Genomic DNA, 21619 nt, shown 5'->3' with positions numbered 1-21619 from the left:
GTCTAAGACTCTTTTCAAATGGAAAAAATCAGAAGGGGTTTTCTTTCACTGAGAACAAGTAGAAACTGAAAAAAAAAATTTTTTAGGAACATACCTTAAATTGAATTACTGATGCTTAATTATAGTACTATAGGAAAAATTATTTGGGGCAGAACCCTACAGAGATTGAAAAACCTTTGATAAATATTCCAAGTTTTTTTTCGAATTATTCATTAATTGTGCAGCTTTTATAATAAATTCATTACAGTGACTTAATTTTTCATAAATTAATATGTAGACTTTTGAGTCTATACACTTAACAAATGCCAAGTGCCACATACTAAGTGCAATTTCATTGTTTATGTTTTCTTTGTTTTCATAGTGATAATACTAAGTACTTTAATTGCCTCAAGTTATTAAGAATAGACAAATTAGGAAGTAGCAATGACCAAAAGACATCATAGACATGAAAGTTTAATTGCAGTGTGAATAGAAAAAAAAATGAAAAATGGACACGATCACAGTGCAAAACTTTGTATGCACTTGTAGGCATCAAAAAACCTATGCTATCACAATCTCTATTGTATATATGCTTTAGATGATAGTTAATCTCAGCAAAATAATATTCATAATATTACATTAATATTTATTCGTATATAGTTTACTGACTTTATTATTTTGTGTTTATCAATAAATTTTCTTTGACTTTATAAATGTAAAAAGGCCATAAGCAAGGCATTTATATCTAGTTTTACTCTGTGAATTTTAAGTAGTAATATAATAAAAAGCAGTATTTCATTTTAAGTTTGTAAGAATACTTTTGGTTTTCAAAGGGATTAAAAACATTGGTTATTATAACTATAACAAAATAGCTATTTTTAAATTGAACTACATGAACATTTGATTATATTGAAAAATATAATTTTTAGCCTTTAAGTAAGCTGGATGAATATTCTGGCTAGTGAAATTGCAAATATTTATTCATCAGTTTACTAAATATTATCTAAATATGTCTATGAGTCAGAAGCTGTTCTAAGGACTGGGAATGAACCATGAACAAGACTCATCCTCTCCCTACCTACAGGATTTAAAATGGTGAGTTACAGCAGGAAAGTCTAAATTTCAAGGAATTGACAATTTCAGCTAAATCTTGGAAAAGGAATTAGAATGACTTGATTGAAAGGAAGAAGGAATAGCTTATGGGACTAGCCTGAGGCAAAAAAGAATATGGTACGTTTGACAAGCTAAAAGTAAATCTGTTTGGCAAAAAACAGTGATTATCAGAGTTGCATGAGATGAATTTGGAGATGTAGACAATAAAACATAAGAGGATCTCATGGGTTATCATCAAGTTTGGTTTTATTCCCAAAGTCACTGGGAAAGTCACTGGGAAACCAGTGGAAGCTTTAAAGCAATGAAGGAATGTGATCAGGTTTTCATTTTTAAAAGTTAATTCTGATTACATTGTGGAGAATGGAATAGAAGAACAGGACATTTTTTTTCTTTAAAATATCTAGAAAAATTAGGCAAGTTAGTTTTGCATTATCTTTATTGACTCATCTAAAACATCAATTAAAGGACTCACTGCCCACATATATCCTATATCTCCTTTAGTACTCCGCTCAGCCATGAGATTTACAAAATCTTCCTTGTCCCACCAGGATGGATTTCTCCATGTCCTCTACTCTCTCTCAGTCTCTCAAAAAGAAGGGGCATGTATTATTTATCCTTATTTTGCACAGAACAGACGTCAGTTGGTATGTCAGGCATGTTGGGTAAACTAAAATTTATTGCTTAAAAGAATATTGTTTTCATGTCAGCAAATTCCTATTTAGAGATTTGGTCCAGCTTAAGAGTCAAGTCTTTGAGGACTGCTTTATGTCTGAAAATACAACTATATATTGAGGTTTGTATAAAGATTTGATGCAAGTATAATAATTTAAGTCACTAAAAATGAACATAACATTCAAAATGTTTTCTGCACACATAATTTAAATATCAATAATTAAAAATATTTATTTCCAAGGTAGATGGCATCACTGAATATCATATTCAGTGATATGTCTATATTCATAAACACTATTCTAGAAAGAATACAAGTGAAACAGGTCTAAATGCTATGAATGCTAACACAGCATTGGAAGATTATTATAACAATTGAGAAAATGTGAGCACTGAAATTAATCAAGGGCATAATCTTGATGCTTAATTGAAATTTGGCTGAATGCACTTCAAAATTTTAGATTAACTTTCAAATCACTTTAGTAATTGATAACTATTCTGTTTTCAATCTGAATTATTTGTTCAAGTTCTACAAAATATTTAATATATATATATATATATATAGCACCAGGGTTTCTCAAATCACTTGATGGCAAACTTTACCTGGAACATATGTATTATTAGTTAAATAAACAATAAACTCATGTCCAAAAGTTACCTGCCTTTCTTCAATGGACAACAGAATGAATACAGGGAAATTTGTCTATGTTAGTGCATGCAAATTTTCAAAGAGAGTGAAAACACTAAACTGAAGGGCTTTTTTCTTAATCAATATTTCAATATTTATACATTTTTACTTCCCTGTAATAAAAAAATCTATCTACTTGATTAAACAATTGTAAATCTGATAATGATCCCTATATTCATATGAGTGGAAGTAGTCATGGTAGGAGAGTGAATAGAGAACTAAGGTGATATCAATTTAATCCTTTAAAGGAGATTACCACATGCTAAGAATTCACTTTAGAATGCTTCTTAGTAAAGAGAATCAAGGTAACTGCTTTCAGTATGAATTTTGATGGAAAATGAATTTCTGAGATGTATGATTTTAAATCAATTTATGCAAATACATCTTAATTATTTTTTCCTTAGTCTGTACTAAGCATCTGAATGGTTTTCCATTACCTATATATCATGCAAACTATGCATAACCATACTACAAAAATCATTGCCATTTTGGAGAATATATAACTTTGAGTTGGAAACAGAGCTGGAGTAAATATTTGTACTTGAAATATGTTCATTTCGTTAATATTTCCACTGATGAACACATCAATATAAAATCTCTTTAGTGTTTCATACTGCACTATTTTTTCCAGTGAAGCTGCTACCAAAAAAAAAAAAAAAAATTCTTGCTACACTTCCTAAATTTTGTAAACTATAGACTTATATTAATTGCCTAGAAAACTATCAACATATAATTTGACTCTGCTTTTTTATCTCTAAAAATTAAAATAGGAAATTAAGGAACACTTAAACTTGGAGTCATAATATCAAGGAATAACTGTTGAAAGGGAAAGTGAAAGTCGCTTAGTCGTATCCGACTCTTTGCGACCCGTTGGACTATAATCCATGGAATTCTCCAGGCCAGAATACTAGAGTATGTAAACTTTCTCTTCTCAAGGGGATCTTCCCAACCCAGGGATCGAACCCAGGTCTCCCGCATTGCAATAATATTATTTACCAGCTGAGCCACAAGGGAAGCCTGGAATAACTGTTACCTTTTCAAAATGAGAAATCTGTTCTCAGTACAATCATATGGTTCAACAGGTAATTCAGAAATAGTAGAATAAGCTATATAAAATAATCACCAGACATAAAGTTTCCATTATTCCCAATCTAGTTATCTATTTTCTCAATAATTAATTGGCATTTGTATAACAAAAAATGCATGCAAATATGAAAATTACTACATTGGCTAAATCATCAATTTGTAAATATGTACACTTATTAATAGAAAAATGGTTCTTTTAATTTGATTTTATCTAGATACCATAATTGGTATATAATACACAATAGTTGTTTTGTTTTTACTATCATTTATGTATTATTTTCTTTCTATATTTACTCCCTCCTCCCTCCAACATTTGAATTTCATTTTGAATTTTTTTTTTAATTCTAACTTTTATGTTTTCAAAGTATTCAAGTTCTGGCTTACTGTCTATATTTTTCAGCTACTTAGAATTCTTTCTTGCATTTCCTACATCTTGGCTCTGTTTCAGCTCATTCTCTAATTGGAATCATTACCAAAACATAGCTTTGGCTGTAACTAAATGGGCACAAGTAAAATAACATCCAATACCTCTATGAGTAACAACTGCAAGCTCTTTAGTTCTTTCTATCTGTTCAGCATTTCTTGGTCTTCTCCTTGTACTTTGTGTATCTGCTTGATGAGGTGAGAGCCCGTCCTTGGATGTGTTGGGGTCCAGACCTGAATTTCTGAGATTCTTTACTTGCACTCGCTGTTCCTCGGAAAGTCTATGGATGGTGACAGCTGTAACACTGGATACAGTAACATCTGCAGATGTGCTAGCAACAGCAATAGCACCAGTGGCAGTCCTGTTATGCTCCTCTAACTCACCAGTGGAGGTAGTGTGGGTCAATGTAGAAGAACCTGTGGGACACAGTAGCACTAGATGCTAACTTTTTCTTTTAAATGTTGTTTTTTTTTTTTTTCTGATAAATTTCATAAATTATATTCTCTTCTATCACCTTAAGTATAATTAACATAAAAAGGCAAAACACAAACACGCCACTAAAATGTGAAGTAACCAGATCTGATGTTTTGTTTATATCAATCAATGTATGAAGAGTTATTACACATAAACATATCACATTTTAATTGTAACACATTAGGGAGAAAAAGGAGAAACAGTAAACCCTTTATCTGACCTTGAATAAATCTTATTCATTATTTATTTACAGGCGATTTTTAGCAACAAATGCCTAGTAAGTGACAAGTTTTGACAGAATGGGTAACTATGTAACCACACTTTTCTCAAAAGAATGCTTTGAATAGTCTATGCCATATCTCATCATGATTTCTGGGGAAAATATCATTTTTTTTAATTTTAAGACAAACAAGTGAAGAAAGGAGAATTTAAAAATCAAAACAAAATTGAAGACAAAATGATTTAAAAAAGTCTGAAATAATTACTCCTTGTAAATATCTATCTTTACCTCATTTGCCAGAAAAAAGCCAACATGATAAAATATTCAATGTCATGAGCTATATATATACTTTAGAATTTAGTGGGTTGGTTTGGAAGTTGGGTAATATTTTTCAGACTTTTAAAGTAAAATTTGAGATTTAAATTACTTAAAATACACAAATTATTTTATATAGAAATGACCAAAAATTAACTATTAGCATGAAAATTTCATTCACACAAAATAGTTTTAAAAAGTGGTTTAAAATTTACAAATATCTCATAAGTATGTCACAGTAAATCTGCATATTCTTAATCTTATAAAAGTTCACTATAATTTTATAATTGTTTTAAAGACTCCAAATTAGGATTTTCTTTTTCCTTTCACTTAAACTCTTTTTTCAAAAATTGTACTTGGTAGAGAATAATTCTCACATAATGACAAAAAGATACAATTTTTATAACAGAAGCATGAAACTGACTGAAGATATGCTTAAATGGATCTTGACAGATAAAATGCCTAATAAGAAAAAAAAAAAGTAACTGAATTTTTGAGGAACAATTACTAATTAGAACCAATAGTCAGCTCCTGGTTACAAAACTTCTGACTATTGTTTAAAGCCATTAAAGGGTGTAAGTCTTCATATACTTTGCCTTCTCAACAAACTGCATTTCAAACTTCTGTCCATATATATATATTAAACAAAATGCAAAGGAATATTTTAATCATTTTGCAAGAGACAAAACAGCTATATCACATTATGTGATTTGAAAATGTTCTGCCTTCTTCCCCCACCCCTCTTTAGCTGTAGGCAGGTGATTAGTAGAACAAGTAATTCAGGTTTCTGCTTTCAAGTCAAAAAGGAAGTCAAACAAGAGCCATCCCTCGTTCAAAAGCAAGCAAAAGAGTTCTTGTCCATTGCTAATTCTTCCAGCTTGTGTTGTTATATGTGTGTGTGCTCAGTTGCTCAGTTGTGTCAAATCCTTTGCTACCTCATAGACTGTAGCCCACCAGGCCCCTCTGTCCATAGAATTTGCAAAACAAGAATACTGGAGTGAGTTGCCATTTCCTACTCCAGGTGATCTTCCAGATGCAGGGGTCAAAATTCTGTCTCTTGGGTGCCCTGCATTGGCAAGTGGATTGTTTACCACTTTTTAAAAATTTTATTTAGAAATTCAGAAGAATTAAATGATTATACTTTGTGGTGGCCAGTGGTAAATGAAGTATGACAATTATCAAGTAATTTTAAAGATTTTTAATATATTTTAAAGCCTTAATCAGAAAAAGATGCTATAGAATATTCAAGTTATTTTGTGAAGATCAGAATCTAGTAAATGCATATTGGTTACGAAAATTAGCCAGTAATGTTTACTAAGCTAATATATGGTAAAGGCTTTCTTTAGTCACATGATTAATAACTACACTTGCATTACTAATATTTAGTAACTGATCTCATGGTAAATCAGACATTTTGATGTCCATGTACTCATTACTATAAAAACAATTACCTGGTCCATACTATTCTCTGGGGAATTTAACTGTACCTTTCTTTATGAAAGAAACTAATGCTTTGAACTCTTCCTAACTTTATCATAAAGTCTGGGCTTTCAGGTTTAGTTTAAAAAAGGAAACTATTTAAATATAAACATATGTTGCTAAATGCAATCTAAAAGTATGAAAAATTGTGGAATTTGTACTGTCTCGAATCTCAGTGTGTCTATTATACCTTTAACATAGAAGCAAATTAAACAGCTATTTATTATGTTTCATCATTGAAGGTCATTACATTAATCCTAAATAATCTCTGAGCTTAGTTGCTCAGTTGTGTCCAACTCTATTCAGCTCCATGGACTGTAGCTTGTCGGTTTCTCCGTCCATAGGATTCTCCAGGTAAGAATACTGGAGTGGGTAGCCACTTCACTCTCCAGGGGATCTTCCCAAACCAGGGACTGAACCTGGGTCTCCTGCATTGTAGGTGGATTCTTTACCATCTGAGCCACCCAAAGATTATTTGGAAGCCCAAATAATCTCTAGTATTTGGGTAAATGAATCTGGGGTAATTCTTAGGAATGTGTCCAAGCTGCTGCTAAAACTAATCTTTTAAGATCAACAGACCAATCTCAAAATGCCCATATTCTTGAAGACTCCAGGCAATAAGTACATTTCCTAACCAAATTTATGAGCTAGAACTCATCTTTAGTAACAATTAGACCCAGGATATGCTAGCTATCCCAATCTTAAAATCTTCAGTAATGGCTGAATCTATCACTGGCTAATAGCAATATTATTCTCTTAACCTGAATTCAGAACAGGGTGTAATATTTGAATAAAGCATTGAAAAAACAATTTAATAACCATAATCTAGCTAACTACATATTTCAATAATATATTTTACCAACTAGTTATTATGTTTTACTAATATTCTGTTTTCATAATTTTTCTTCCCCATACTATAATACAAGCTCCCTAAAGGCTGAGATTTAGGCAAATTCCATTCACTGCTGAAACCCAAGTTATCTAGGCTAGTGCCTGGTACATAGTAGATCCTTAAGGAATATTTATCAAAAGAAAAATGTAAGAATAGATGGATTCAAAAATAATTTTAATGTAATACTATCAATCATAAAGAGGATAAATTTCACAAATGAAATATGATTACAATTTTAACATGGCAATGTCATATTTCAAACAATGTAATGAAATGAAGAATTATTCCAAAGAAAGGGAAATTTGATGGCTTTGTTTTGAACTTTCAAAAACATCACTTTGAAAAAGTGTGGAAACTGAAGATTTATTTGGATAGGTAAAAGTTACTTGAAGATTCATGTCAACATTCTCAAACCTTGATAGCTTACAATGTTAGTGTGAAATGAATTTGTTTAGAATATTCAAATTTCTGTAGAGTAAAAACTAGTATAGCTCATAATGGCAGGAAGCAGAAGTACATCTAAATTTAGTCATGTATTTTTGATATATATATACATAAAAACAATGATTTCCTTATAAGGCAATAAAATCATCCATCACCATATAGTTATGTCATATATTATAACCATTTATCTAAAATGTAGACCAATTTAGAATACTATTTTTGGTACCACTTTAAATTGGCAGTGTGTGAAACAAAGATTTTTAAATTGTCAAAATGCACTATTTAACAGTTTCAAAACACTCAATAATCTTGCATACCTAACTGTTTTATAAGGAAATTGTCGATGCAGGAAAAAGGCTTAGGATTATATATAGCAACAATGCCATATTGAATATATTATATATCTAATTGAATATTAAAATATAATAGTTTGGTTTCTTTTAAAAAAATTTTAAGTAGACTATACAGTTATATAGGTGTTGTCTATAATAGCACAATGTTAAATGATGTTACAAGACATACAACCCAAATTTATGAATAAACTGTACATCCAAAATACCCATTCTTCATTGGAAATCAAATCATGTATACCCGATATAATTTATCACAATCAGATTATCCTGTCAACTAAACTGCTTGAGATATATTTATAAATTATATGTTTATAATATAAACACATCTAAAATATAATTTTATTAATATTTGAAAGCAAACATTTCCAATTATAAAAATAAAATGAAATGATATACATATATAAACATGCTTCTAAAATCATAACTATATGTCATCTTGGAATTATGATAATGGAAAATGACATATGTTACACATGTAAATTGGCAAATGTATATAACAGCAAAATTAAATTATAAAATTAAACTTGGACTTTAGTATCATAATAAAATTTGTTTTTGAATGCTTTCCTATTTCAACATCTATATGCAAAGGACTAAACATAATTTATGTAAAGCAATTTATACATGTGTCATTTAGAACATGTATTAAATAAAAATTGAATTTGAATTTCATTTTGATTAAAATTTTAGCCTTACATATTTTTAAAAAATTATGCTATATTGCTTTGTAATTTCTGTGTAACTCAAACATAAAGAATATGTTGCTAGAGATATAAGTGGAAATCCCAAAATGCATATAGCTATATAAGTACATGTTAAACACAGGTGCATATTCATAGAAGTGGCTTTTAGATATATATGTCTTGTTATTTTATATAAAATATAAATTCTGTTCCACTAAGTTTAGCATTTCAAATTAAACATTTGAATAAAAGCTTTAATAACAAAATAATCCTCACTGAATACTTTTGTGTTATCATGATATATAACGAAAAAAATGCAATAAACATCTAACATGAAAACATGCAAAAGAAAAATATACAAAACAACATCAAAATAAAATATAAATACAACTAATGAAGCAATTCTATATGAGTCATCATTTAAATACTCTATAAATGTTAGCATATGTATTTTCAGGAAGCATACTGCAGTTGGGAAAATAAATATTTTGCATTTTAAACATTACAAATGCCAATATCCTAAATATGTATAGCTCAGTATTTAATAGTATAATTTGGTGAATATGTGTATACTATGAATTCAACTTACAGAAGGGATGAATAAACTGAAATAGAAAGTAGTCCTTAAATTGTAGGAAAAATATAAATAATCTATGTTTGACTAGTCATTATCTGCTTAGTTGCTCAGTTCTGTCCGACTCTGCAACCCCATGGATTGTAGCCCGCTAGGCTCCTCTGTCCATAACGATTCTCCAGGCAAGAATACTGGAGTGGGTTGCCATGCCCTCCTCCCAGGGGACATTCCCAACTCAGGGAGCAAACCCAGGTTTCCCACACTTCAGGCAAATTCTTTACCATCTGAGCCACCAGGGAAGTCCTTGGCCAGTGATTACCTAGTATGAAACTGTCTCTCTGACTACAAAAATAAATAGACAAATCCTGAAAATTTAGATTATTACTTAATTTTAAAGGGCAGATCTATATTGGTCTTCTAAAGTTTTGATTTAAAATTAAAATGCTGCATGTACTTTGAACATACATAAGATAATGATATTAAAATATCTATTAACTAAATATAATATATTCTTAATTATAAGATTCACCTCTAAGAAAGAAACTATTGAACTATTAAACTATGGCATGACAACACAAAAATGCTGTCACCTAAATTCAGATTTCTGACACATTAAAATATGAAAGAAGTTGATTATAGTATAGTTAAAAAAATTATCACTAATTTGAATAACAGATTTTCTATGATCATGAATTAAATAAATTAGGTACATATTAATTTTGAAATAGGCCTGATACTTTAATATACATTATTTTTTCTGAATTCACTGATATATTGATATATATATTTATATTATGTATCTCTATTTAAATTTCTAAGCACTAAATCGGGACACCAATATTACCTTTTGCAAGTGGATGCGTTACTGTTTATCAGATGCAAGTGATCTCTCTGCTTTAAAATTCAAAGTGAATAAATATTTTCAATCTAAGTTGAAACTGATGATATCAAGATTTAGTGATTCACTTACCAAATCCACATTTACTAGAGTAAATAAGTGATTATAAAACAAATATTCAACAAAACGCCAAGTTGTTTACATACAAGATTAAAACTCCGTATCTGGATTAATTAAAGTTTGATAAACCCACATGCCAAACAAGCATAAATACCTTTACCTAAATGAAATATAGAAAATACCAAGTTATAGAAATCATATAGAGTACTCTATTGGTCAACCAAAAAATATATATATATATATAGTACACATATGTAGACTGTATATGTATATAAATGCATGTATATGTCTATAAAATATGTTATCACATTTTGTAATACAATGTCAGAGAACAGACATCTAATCTTTTAGTACTAAAAATATAGTAAGCTCATGCCAGGGAAAAATTGTTTAAGTACAGGGTTGCAATGATCTTGAAGCTTTTCTCTCTTAAAGAGCCATTTCTTGCTTCACCTAGTTGATTAAAATGAAGTTGCAAAATGGAATTTCAGTATCTTATCACTCTTTTTCATACATTTTTGGAAGTCTTGACAATGTACAGTGGTGGGTCCAAGGTGTCTTTTTTTTTTAATTTTTACGTGCCAAGTTACAAACACATACACCACTCACAAGAATAAATATTCACAAAATACATCTGAAACCTTTTTTGTGTATCTAAGCATAATGTTCCTCCATAAAGTGACAATACTGGCAATAAAACTTGAGGACCTAGCTTTTGAAACAAGAGTTAGAGAAAGGGGTAGAATGCCCCTTTACACCTTTCTAAAACAATTTCCTAGAATCCTGCATTTTGAGACCTCTTTCCTATAGCAGGTCTTATCTTTTAGCAAAAGAAGGATATATCATTCCCGGTTTCCCCCAAACAAATAAATGTAACTTAACACACACTTTCCTTCTATGTCTAATTTCCTTCCATTTTAAATCTTGTGAAATAGCTGTCAATTCTCATTGAAGATTTAAAGGCCTTGTTAGGAAAAAGGGATCCTATTATACATATCTTGTATTCCAAAGTGTAATATAAGAAACCTCTTCACTTCCAGAGCCTTGCTGTCTTTAATAAATGATATACGTTAATTATATTTTGAAAGTGGAAATCATGTCTGATACATGTGTATCTCTCACTTCCCCTTGAATGTTTCATAAATATATGAAGGAAGAATGAATGTGGATAAATGTACTACTCTGTCTTTCTCAAAAATATAAACATTTTACTTTATGGCATTAAATGTATTTCAAAGATATAAATATAAGAAAGAAATTTGACCTATCCAGATATAAACACTGTAAAAACATAATGTAGTTTATATTACATAGTATGAAAAAAGGAAGGAGCATCTAAGAACACCTAAATCACTCCTTCATTTGTGATTTTTTCAAATGAGGGTAGCATTTCCCTCTTCTTCTATTCTCCAGCACCTTTTTCTCTACCAAAAATATTTTGTAATGATGATATTTGATATTGTGTAGCAGAGGGAAAGAAACAAGGGAAAGCAACTGGTGGAGTTACCCTTTATATGTACCATGTTTGAAAGAAAAAAAATAAGAGAAGGCTTTATCCTGACCTAGCTCATCATGTGTCTGTGTCCTGCTTACCTTGACTATCTCAGTGTATCCATGTTTATCCTCCATTTCCTTCTGAAATGGCATTCCAGTTTGGGGTGCGGAGGAGGGGTCGTCACTTTTTATTAGCTCTAGGTGTTTGTCTTTTTTTAATACCTAAATATAAAGCATACATAATGCATGTTTTGCATATGTGATATGATTTAAAAGGAATCAAGGAGCTTTACCTACTACCACATTTTTCTGTGTATACAGATGCTACTTCGAAAAAGAAAATGTTCTTTAGGATTATATATTGCCTTCTCAAATTGTTCTCTTATAATCAGACAAACACCTTTTTGGTTGAAAGAATTCACATATGAGAGTGATTGCTTAACTAGTTTGAATTAGTTTATTGTAAAGTTTTCTTCTCCTCAAAAGAAATAACAGGGGCAGGCTGAGAAGTATGTTTTGGTGAGGAGAGTGAAGCTTGCAGCAAGATCACTGAACACTCCTTGCTGATGCATTTATAAGTTGATACCTGATTCCGTGTGGTTGTTACATGATTTGCAAGAACTAGGTTCATTACTAAGAAGTGGATATAAGGGAGGTGTGGGCAGGTAGGAAAGGGCTGGCAATTTGGAGGAAAGACTATTTTTCCACAATAAAGGTATTTATTGTGGAAAGGTTGCTGAGCAACAGGTGAATATCTACATAAATATGCTGAAGTAGAACAGTTTAATAGGAAATTCAAGCCATAAAAAGTCTTATTTTCCTGCACAACATTCTGTAAAACACTTTTCATTCTGCAGCAGCTAATTAATTAGTAGCACGAGTGATTTTTTGGGGGAAAAAATACCAATCTTGGCTTTACAATATAGCATATTGAAGAAAAAATTTTAAAAACCTTTGGAAGTGGTAAGAACCTTGAGTTTACCATCAAAACCTACCATTAACTAGAAAGGCAAATATACATTATATATTGGGGTATTACATATAATTAATTATATGTTAGGGTATTTAAAATATATACTACCACATTGAAAGATAAGGCTTTGTATTTCTTCATGTAATTACTCTGTTGAATTCCTTTTCTACAAAGACTGTATTTTATTTCAAGACTATAAGCAAAAAAGACTGTTTTTAAATAATGTCAATAAAACAAAGGTATGACACCTATATCAATTATTGAGAGTATTTATTTGATTAAGATCATATACAGCTTAATTGACTTTCAGATAAAAGAGATTAATTAAAGCAAAGGAAGTTTTCTTAAACATTAAAGTAATTTTAAACCTCAAAAGCTTTATATCTATTCAGATGATTTTGGTATATTCCAATTACAGGTAATAATATGAATATAAACAATTGTCTTGAAGTATATCTTTTAACTTTTAAGAGGATGATGTAGATTTGGCTTTTCACCTGTGGGATGGTATCTAATCTCCCCAAACTTCTGAATACAGGTGACTAAGACACTATACACATACTCATCATTCTAATGGTTAATTTAGATGACTAGATAACAGACTATTTAAATGAACATATTATAGAGCAATCAGAACATACTGAGCACTTACTGTGTTCTAGACACAGTTCTAATCAATCCATTTCATCCTCAAAAGTACCCATGAGCTGAGGATATTAAAGTTCAATTACTTTTACAACATACACTAACTCACTTTGCTAGGAAATTAAAAAGCTAGGATTTGGACCCCAATTGTGTAATTCCAAAACCACAATAATGACTCATGAAAATCATTACACCTCTACTTAACCTCCCCAATACAAAACAGCACATGTAAACACTTATGTCTGATCAACATGTAAGTTATTTATTTATTTTCTGTCATCTCTGTATTTCTCCATCCTCCTTCTCCAACAAAAGTCTGACTTTTTCCAGGTCCCTCTTGCAAAACCCTTGCTAGAAGGAAGGATGGTTTGGCAGGACTTAATGGAAATGGCACCCCACTCCAGTACTCTTGCCTGGAAAAATCACATGGATGGAGGAGCCTGGTAGGCTGCAGTCCATGGGGTCGCTAAGAGTCGGACATGACTGAGCGACTTCACTTTCACTTTTCACCTTCATGCACTGGAGAAGGAAATGGCAACCCACTCCAGTGTTCTTGCCTGGAGAATCCCAGGGACAGGGGAGCCTGGTGGGCTGCCGTCTCTGGGGTCGCACAGAGTCGGACACGACTGAAGCGACTTAGCAGCAGCAAAGAGAAATGTGATCTAAGATCTTTTCATTGCTTTTGTTTCCTAACATTCTAGTATTTTTGAGGTGATTACACCAAGTGATAAGAGAGAGGCAATGACCTGGGTAGAGGTTGGGGGCCAAGTAGAGGCAATGAAGATGGCATACACAACCCCTTAGGGGTATGTCAGGAAAGTGGAAGAGTCCAGGAACCTGAATGCTCACCTTTGGCTAAGATTCTTACTCAGGTTTGTAGGAATTCCTACTCAAGCACAGGATCACCTGATTTCACGGGAAATTCAGGCTTGAATAATAATGACAGATGCCATTGTCCAAGCACTACAAACGCCCTGTGGATTCTTCTGCAACTCAAGTGAAGAAGGTGCCAAAGTTTTTTCTGCTTCACAAACAATGACCTGGAGAGAACTCTCCTCCTATCAGGGACAACAGGGGCTCTCAATTTTATTTGAATTTAAGAGAACAAAGCAACATTTCTTGCTTATGCAAGCCTGTGGATAAATCTAATTTCATATACTTGTTTCACTGTCAAATACAGAAAATGTATATATACAATCCAATAGCCTGTCTTGCTGTTTTTTAATAATCCAGTTTCAGCTTGACATAAACTGCCTGGCTATTACTCTTCCCTCCTTTAACTATTATAGTTTTTCCCCTCATACCAATTCTTAGTAATCTAATTTCACTTATCTTTGAAAATCGTCTGTTTCTTAATAGTTATAAGACTTTTATTATTATCTCTACGCCTTCTTAATATGTTGCTAAATTGGATCAAGGTTTTGATCCTTTTTTTTTTTTTTTCCCTCTCTGGATTAAACCAAAGTGTCTATAAATTTCTCAATCTGAACTTTTACCTGTAAGGACTTCTCTAATTTTCAGAAAATTCCACAGTAGAAGTCTTTTCTCCCAGTTTCACACAAATTTTAGTACTCATGGAGAGTAGATAATTCACTAAGAGAACTTTTTATCCTACGATCTAGGAATCAACCAGTCCATAGCCACTATTCCTCACTTATTCCAAGCTCTTAACAATTACAAATCATTCTCTTCATGCAAGTTCCATGATAAACATTTTTCATTTAACCTTTGTAAAATCATATGCAACAGATACAATTAAAATCAATACAGTCTGAGATAAATAACCTGATTAAGGGCATTCATTCCTGTATTAACTCAAGCTGTTTATCTTAAATCATTCATTCTCTCAGGTATTTAATAAGAATATACTAAGTGCCCACTCTACATCAGGCACTGAATGATTCAGAGGTGAATAGTACATACAGTATGTTTCCTATGAAAGAATACATTCAAGGGGAAGAGATGAAGAATGAACAGATTAATATAATAGCTGGCACTGAAATGCAAAGTGGCATTTGAGCTAAAGCCTCAATAAAAATGAAAGGGAAATAAAAATAAAAGCCTTGATATATCCAGCACTTTTATTCAGACTGTCAGATTTACTAGCTTGTATTCTTAGTCTTCATGATATACTTCTTCCTATTCCCTTAGAACTCAAGAATTTCACTTTTTTCTCTATAAATATGTGGCATGGTCTCTTGTGTGCTATATATCTATGAAGTAATATATATGTATTTACATTCCAGATAATACTACATTTTAAAGTGAAATTAATATATTTGAATTCAATTTAGGGAATAAAAATTAAAATACCAGTAGGGTCACTAACTTTGATGAATTCAATGAACACATATATACTGAACTGCTAGCCATGAATTAATGCTAGCATGCAATGATGAGTGAGAGAGAGAACATAAACATAAGAGCAAACAAACAAGAAATCAATAAAATGTGACTGCATTTTGTTTGGTGTGCTAGATTTAAGGTGGCCATTCTTTGCAACTGTTTGCAGCTAGCTGCTGCTGCTGCTAAGTCACTTCAGTTGTGTCCGACTCTGTGCAACCCCATGCGACCCCACAGACGGCAGCCAACTAGGCTCCCCCATCCCTGGGATTCTCCAGGCAAGAACACTGGAGTGGGTTGCCATTTCCTTACAGTCTATTTCCCTATGCCATTGGATCTAACTGGTCTTCCTGAATTACCATGACCAGCAGAGCACAGCAGATGATTATCATGTAAATTATCATGTATTAGCTCCAAGAGTCTTTGTAGCTTCTATCTTTACACTCTTGGAAAGATTTCATGAGACTACCATAGAAAGAACTCTCACTTGTCTACCAGAAAATGAAAGGAATAAGGAGAAGAACCAAAGTGCCCTAACTGACAATTCTGAGTCACTTCCATGAGTGAGGCCACATCGGACCTTGCAGTATAGGAAACCCTCCAGCTTATTGCAGCTATATATATAAATGAGTCCAGAAACATCTTGTAAACCAAGAGAACTGTGAGCAAAAGTAAAGCGTTGCTGATTTAAGCCTCTAACCTGCAGTGGCTTTTACAGGTGGTGTAAATATAATTGACAAAACATGTAAAATGTAGAATTTGATTAGAATATATAATAGAAGCAATAAATTGGTCTTGGGGGTGACTTACTAAAGAGAAGATTCCTGAAGGAAATATATGATATTGAAAGCAGAAAGATGAACAACAATTTCTAAGGTGAAGACAAAGAAAGATGATTCAGACAAAGTGTGTTCTATGTATCAGTACAGAACAATCGCTCAGTCGTGTCCAACTCTTTGCAATGCCATGAATCGCTTCATGCCAGTCCTTCCTGTCCATCACCAACTCCCAGAATTTACCCAAATTCATGTCCATCAAGTCGGTGATGCCATTCAGCCATATCATCCTCTGTCGTCCCCTTCTCCTCCTGCAGCCAATCCCTCCCAGCATCAGGGTCTTTTCCAAAGAGTCAACTCTTCTCAAGAGGTGGCCAAAGTACTGCAGTTTCAGCTTCAGCATCAGTCCTTCCAATGAACATCCAGGATTGATCTCCTTTAGGATGGACTGGTTGGATCTCCTGGCAGTCCGGGACTCTCAAGAGTCTTCTCCAACACCACAGTTCAAAAGCATCAATTCTTTGCAGCTCAGCTTTCTTCACAGTCCAACTCTCACATCCATACATGACTACTGGAAAAACCATAGCCTTGACTAGATGGACCTTTGATGGCAAAGTAATGTCTCTGCTTTTCAATATGCTATCTAGGTTGGTCATAACTTTCCTTCCAAGGAGTAAACATCTTTTAATTCCATGGCTGCAATCACCATCTGCAGTGATTTTGGAGCCCCCAAAAATGAAGTCTGACACTGTTTCCACTGTTTCCCCATCTATTTCCCATGAAGTGATGGGACCAGATGCCATGATCTTAGTTTTCTGAATGTCGAGTTTTAAGCCAACTTTTTCACTCTCCCCTTTCACTTTCATCAAGAGGCTTTTTAGTTCCTCTTCACTTTCTGCCATAAGGGTGGTGTCATCTCCGTATCTGAGGGTATTGATATTTCTCCTGGCAATCTTGATTCCAGCTTGTGCTTCTTCCAGCCCAGCGTTTCTCATGATGTACTCTGCATATAAGTTAAATAAGCAGGGTGACAATATACAGCCTTGACATACTCCTTTTCCTATTCGGAACCAGTATGTTGTTCCATGTCCAGTTCTAACTGTTGCTTCCTGACCTTCATATAGGTTTCTCAAGAGGCAGGTCAGGTGGTCTGGTATGCCCTTCTCTTTCAGAATTTTCCACAGTTTATTGTGATCCACACAGTCAAAGGCTTTGGCATATTCAATAAAGCAGAAATAGATGTTTTTATGGAACTCTGTTGCTTTTTTGATGATCCAGCAGACATTGGCAATTTGATTTCTTGTTCCTCTGCCTTTTCTAAAACCAAGGACTGGAATGGGTGAATTTAACTCGGATGACCATTATATCTATTACCATGGCCAGGAATCACTTAGAAGAAATGTAGTACCATCAGCAAAAGAGTCTGAAATGTAGTACTTGGATGCAATCTCAAAAACGACAGAATGATCTCTGTTCATTTCCAAGGCAAACCACTCAGTATCACGGTAATCCAAGCCTGTGCCCCCACCAGTAATGCTGAAGAAGCTGAAGTTGAATGGTTCTATGAAGACTTACAAGATCTTTTAGAACTAACACCCCCCAAAAAGATGTCCTTTTCATTATAGGGGACTGGAATGCAAAAATAGGAAGTCAATAAACAGGCAAATTTGGCCTTGGAGTATGGAATGAAGCAGGGCCAAGGTTAATAGAGTTACCAAGAGAACACACTGGCCATAGCAAACACCTTCCAACAACACAAGAGAAGACTCTACACATGGACATCACCAGATGGTCAACACTGAAATCAGATTGATTATATTATTTGAAGCCAAAGATGGAGAAGCTCTATACAGTCAGCAAAAACAAGACTGGGAGCTGACTGTGGCTCAGATCATGAACTCCTTAATGCCAAATTCAGACTTAAATTGAAGAAAGTAGGGAAAAACCACTAGACCATTCAAGTATGACCTAAATCAAATCCCTTAGGATTAAACAGTGGAAATGAGAAATAGATTTAAGGGACTAGATCTGATAGATAGAGTGCTTGATGAACTATGGACAGATGATTCGTGACATTGTACAGGAGACAGGGATCAAGACCATTCCCATGGAAAAGAAATGCAAAAAAGCAAAATGGCTGTCTGAGGAGGCCTTACAAATAGCTGTGAAAAGAAGAGAAGAGAAAAGCAAATGAGAAAAGGAAAGATATAAGCATCTGAATGCAGAGCTCCAAAGAATAGCAAGGAGAGATAAGAAAGCCTTCCTCAGTGATCAATGCAGAGAAATAGGGGAAAACAACAGAATGGGAAAGACTAAAGGTCTCTTCAAGAAAATTAGAGACACCAAGGGAACATTTCATGCAAAGATAGGCACATAAAGGACAGAAATGCTATGGACCTAACAGAAGAAGATATTAAGAAGAGGTGGCAAGAATACACAGAAGAACTCTACAAAAAAGATCTTCACGACCCAGATAATCATGATGTGATCACTCAACTAGAGCCATACATCCTGGAATGTGAAATCAAGTGGGTCTTAGAAAGCATCACTATGAACAAAGCTAGTGTAGGTGATGGAATTCCAGTTGAGCTATTCCAAATACTGAAAGATGATGCTGTGAAAGTGCTGCATTCATTATGCCAGCAAACTTGGAAAACTCAGGAGTGGCCACAGGACTGGAAAAGGTCAGTCTTCATTCCAATCCCAAAGAAGGCAATGCCAAAGAATGCTCAAAATACCACACCATTGCACTCATCTCACACGCTAGTTCTATGTATAAAGGTCATGAAAAAAAACAGATTCTGTTAGCTTCTAGGAATTAATGGCCATTAATATGGGTAAAACATAGACTGCAAACAAGAAAACACAAGAATTTAAGAAGAAAATATATGTAGAGGGCATATTGTGAGAATGAGATAGCAGATGTGATACAATGCATGAGAAGACATTTGAACTCTGTATGAACCCAACAGAAAAAATCCCTTGATTCCACTATTTCTAATTAGCACACATTTCTCTCATCCCTTCTCAAAACCAAATGTGTTTCTTGAAAGCAGTATTGTGATAGGATGGATTCTCTTTCCACTGATAAAAAATATAAAAAGCATTCTTAACATTAAAACAGTAAAATTTTAGCAATATCAAAATGTGGTTATCAGGAATCATGTCTGAAACAAACTTGAAAATTACAAAATATTTGCATTTTTAACCAAATCTATATGTCTGTATTTATTTTCCTTTGTTGTCGTTTTTCTATTTTTCAAGTCATGCCTATGAGGACATACTTCATCTAATTTTTCAAAATAGTAGGTAGAATTTTTCATTATAGTAAGAATATATTTCACAAAGTCAAAGTCTTTCACTAGAAGGTGAAATCTGTGTTACAGAATTTCAGTCATTAGCTAGAAGGTATCCCAGAACAGGGCAGATATTTGGGGTTCTCAGAGCCTCAAAATGTATGACAAGTCACATCATACAGCCACACAGTCTATCTGTAGAAAGAATAAATTGAAATGGTCTTTATGCATAACTACATTGAAAATATGTTCTTACAAATAATATTTTCCTTTCAGAAAGATAATTTCTTCTATAAAATGTCTCTGAATCTGTGAGAGTAGAATACTTTCATATCCAGGTGAATATCTGCTAAAATTAATTTAAGATGAAATTTCACACGGTATGCCTTGAAACAAATTGGAATTAAAAAATTATATGCCAGTCAGTCAATAACCTAAACTGAGGTTTGCAATAGAGAGAATAGAGAATTAGATACTTAAAATATTATCTTGTTATCTTAAAATAGCACATACAAATTACATATAGTACATTTTCTTGAGTTGGCCTAGTGAAGTTATCTCTAGCAATTAAACAGTATAATGTGACTGTCAGTCGAGTGTATGCTCCTCGATTCTGTCTCATCACAACAAAGATTTGGACTGACGGACATTAAAGCCCTTGGCGTGTCACAGCTCTCTCGTCTTGGACAGACCGTGTTATAGCTCTCAGGTCTCGAACAGACCATGTTATAGCTCTTAGACAAATCAGTATTACGGCTCCATGTTACAGCTCTATTTTATTTAGAAAATAGGAAAATCCACCCTTGAGGCATGAGGGCATGTCGACCCAAAGATACGAAGAGAAGAGCGCCCAGAGAGAGAGAGAGAGAGAGAGAGAGAGAGAGAGAGAGAGAGACCCCTTTCCCTTTTGCTCCTCTTTTTATATGTATTTTCCTCCCTGTGGGCCTGTCCTATGTAAACTGGGCTAGCCAGGAGTGTTGTTTGTTCTACCTGAGGTCCTTACTCCGGTCCTCGGGACCATCCTTTGTTCTATTTTTGCTAGCTTTTCCCTTCCTTCTCTTTTAGCCACCACCATTCTGGACTCCTGTTTCCTATTCTAACTACCTAACTTGCTGCTGCTGCTGTCACTTCAGTCGTGTCTGACTCTGTGCGACCCCATAGACTGCAGCCCACCAGGCTCCCCAGTCCCTGGGATTCTCCAGGCAAGAACACTGGAGTGGGTTGCCATTTCCTTATCCAAAGCATGAAAGTGAAAAGTGAAAGTGAAGTCGCTCAGTCATGTCTGACCCTCAGCGTCCGCATGGACTACAGCCTTCCAGGCTCCTCCATCCATGGGATTTTCCAGGCAAGAGTACTGGAGTGGGGTGCTACCTAACATGACTACGTCTATATCTTTGATTTTTGCAAAATAAGATTATTTACAATCATTTTTTCACACTTTCTACAAGAATTTTAATTTATTTTTAATTGAAGGAAAATTGCTTTACATTATTGTGTTGGTTTCTGCCTTACATCAACATGAATCATCCATAGGTATACATATGTCCCCTTCCTCTTGAACTTTAAGATTGTTCTCTTTTTTTATTTTTAACTGGAGGATAATTGTTTTACAATGTTGTGTTGGTTTCTGCCCTATAACACTGCAAATCAGTCATATATATGTATGTGTATATATATATATATATATATATATATATATATATATATATATATATGGAGAAGGCAATGGCACCCCACTCCA

The 21619-nt window shown here is 33.4% G+C and overlaps 1 protein-coding gene across 7 annotated transcripts in view; it reads right to left on the bottom strand.

The window, feature by feature from the left end:
* The window catches only part of CSMD3 (CUB and Sushi multiple domains 3), a 1461887-nt gene that overhangs the window by 871298 nt on the left and 568970 nt on the right, over positions 1 to 21619 (bottom strand). For 4 of the 7 annotated variants that reach the window (XM_070802767.1, XM_070802766.1, XM_070802772.1 and 1 more), the window contains exon 7: positions 4064 to 4375. The exons of the other annotated variants lie outside the window; for them this stretch is intronic. In XM_070802767.1, the coding sequence (XP_070658868.1) occupies positions 4064 to 4375 (312 nt within the window). The remainder of the gene's footprint in view (positions 1 to 4063; positions 4376 to 21619) is intronic. 7 annotated transcript variants of the gene reach the window in all.

This window comes from Bos indicus, chromosome 14 (assembly GCF_029378745.1).
Source record: "Bos indicus isolate NIAB-ARS_2022 breed Sahiwal x Tharparkar chromosome 14, NIAB-ARS_B.indTharparkar_mat_pri_1.0, whole genome shotgun sequence".
Classification (NCBI taxonomy): domain Eukaryota; kingdom Metazoa; phylum Chordata; class Mammalia; order Artiodactyla; family Bovidae; genus Bos; species Bos indicus.
The sequence above is the reverse complement of the archived record's forward strand: the minus strand, read 5'-3'. Positions and strand labels throughout refer to the sequence as shown.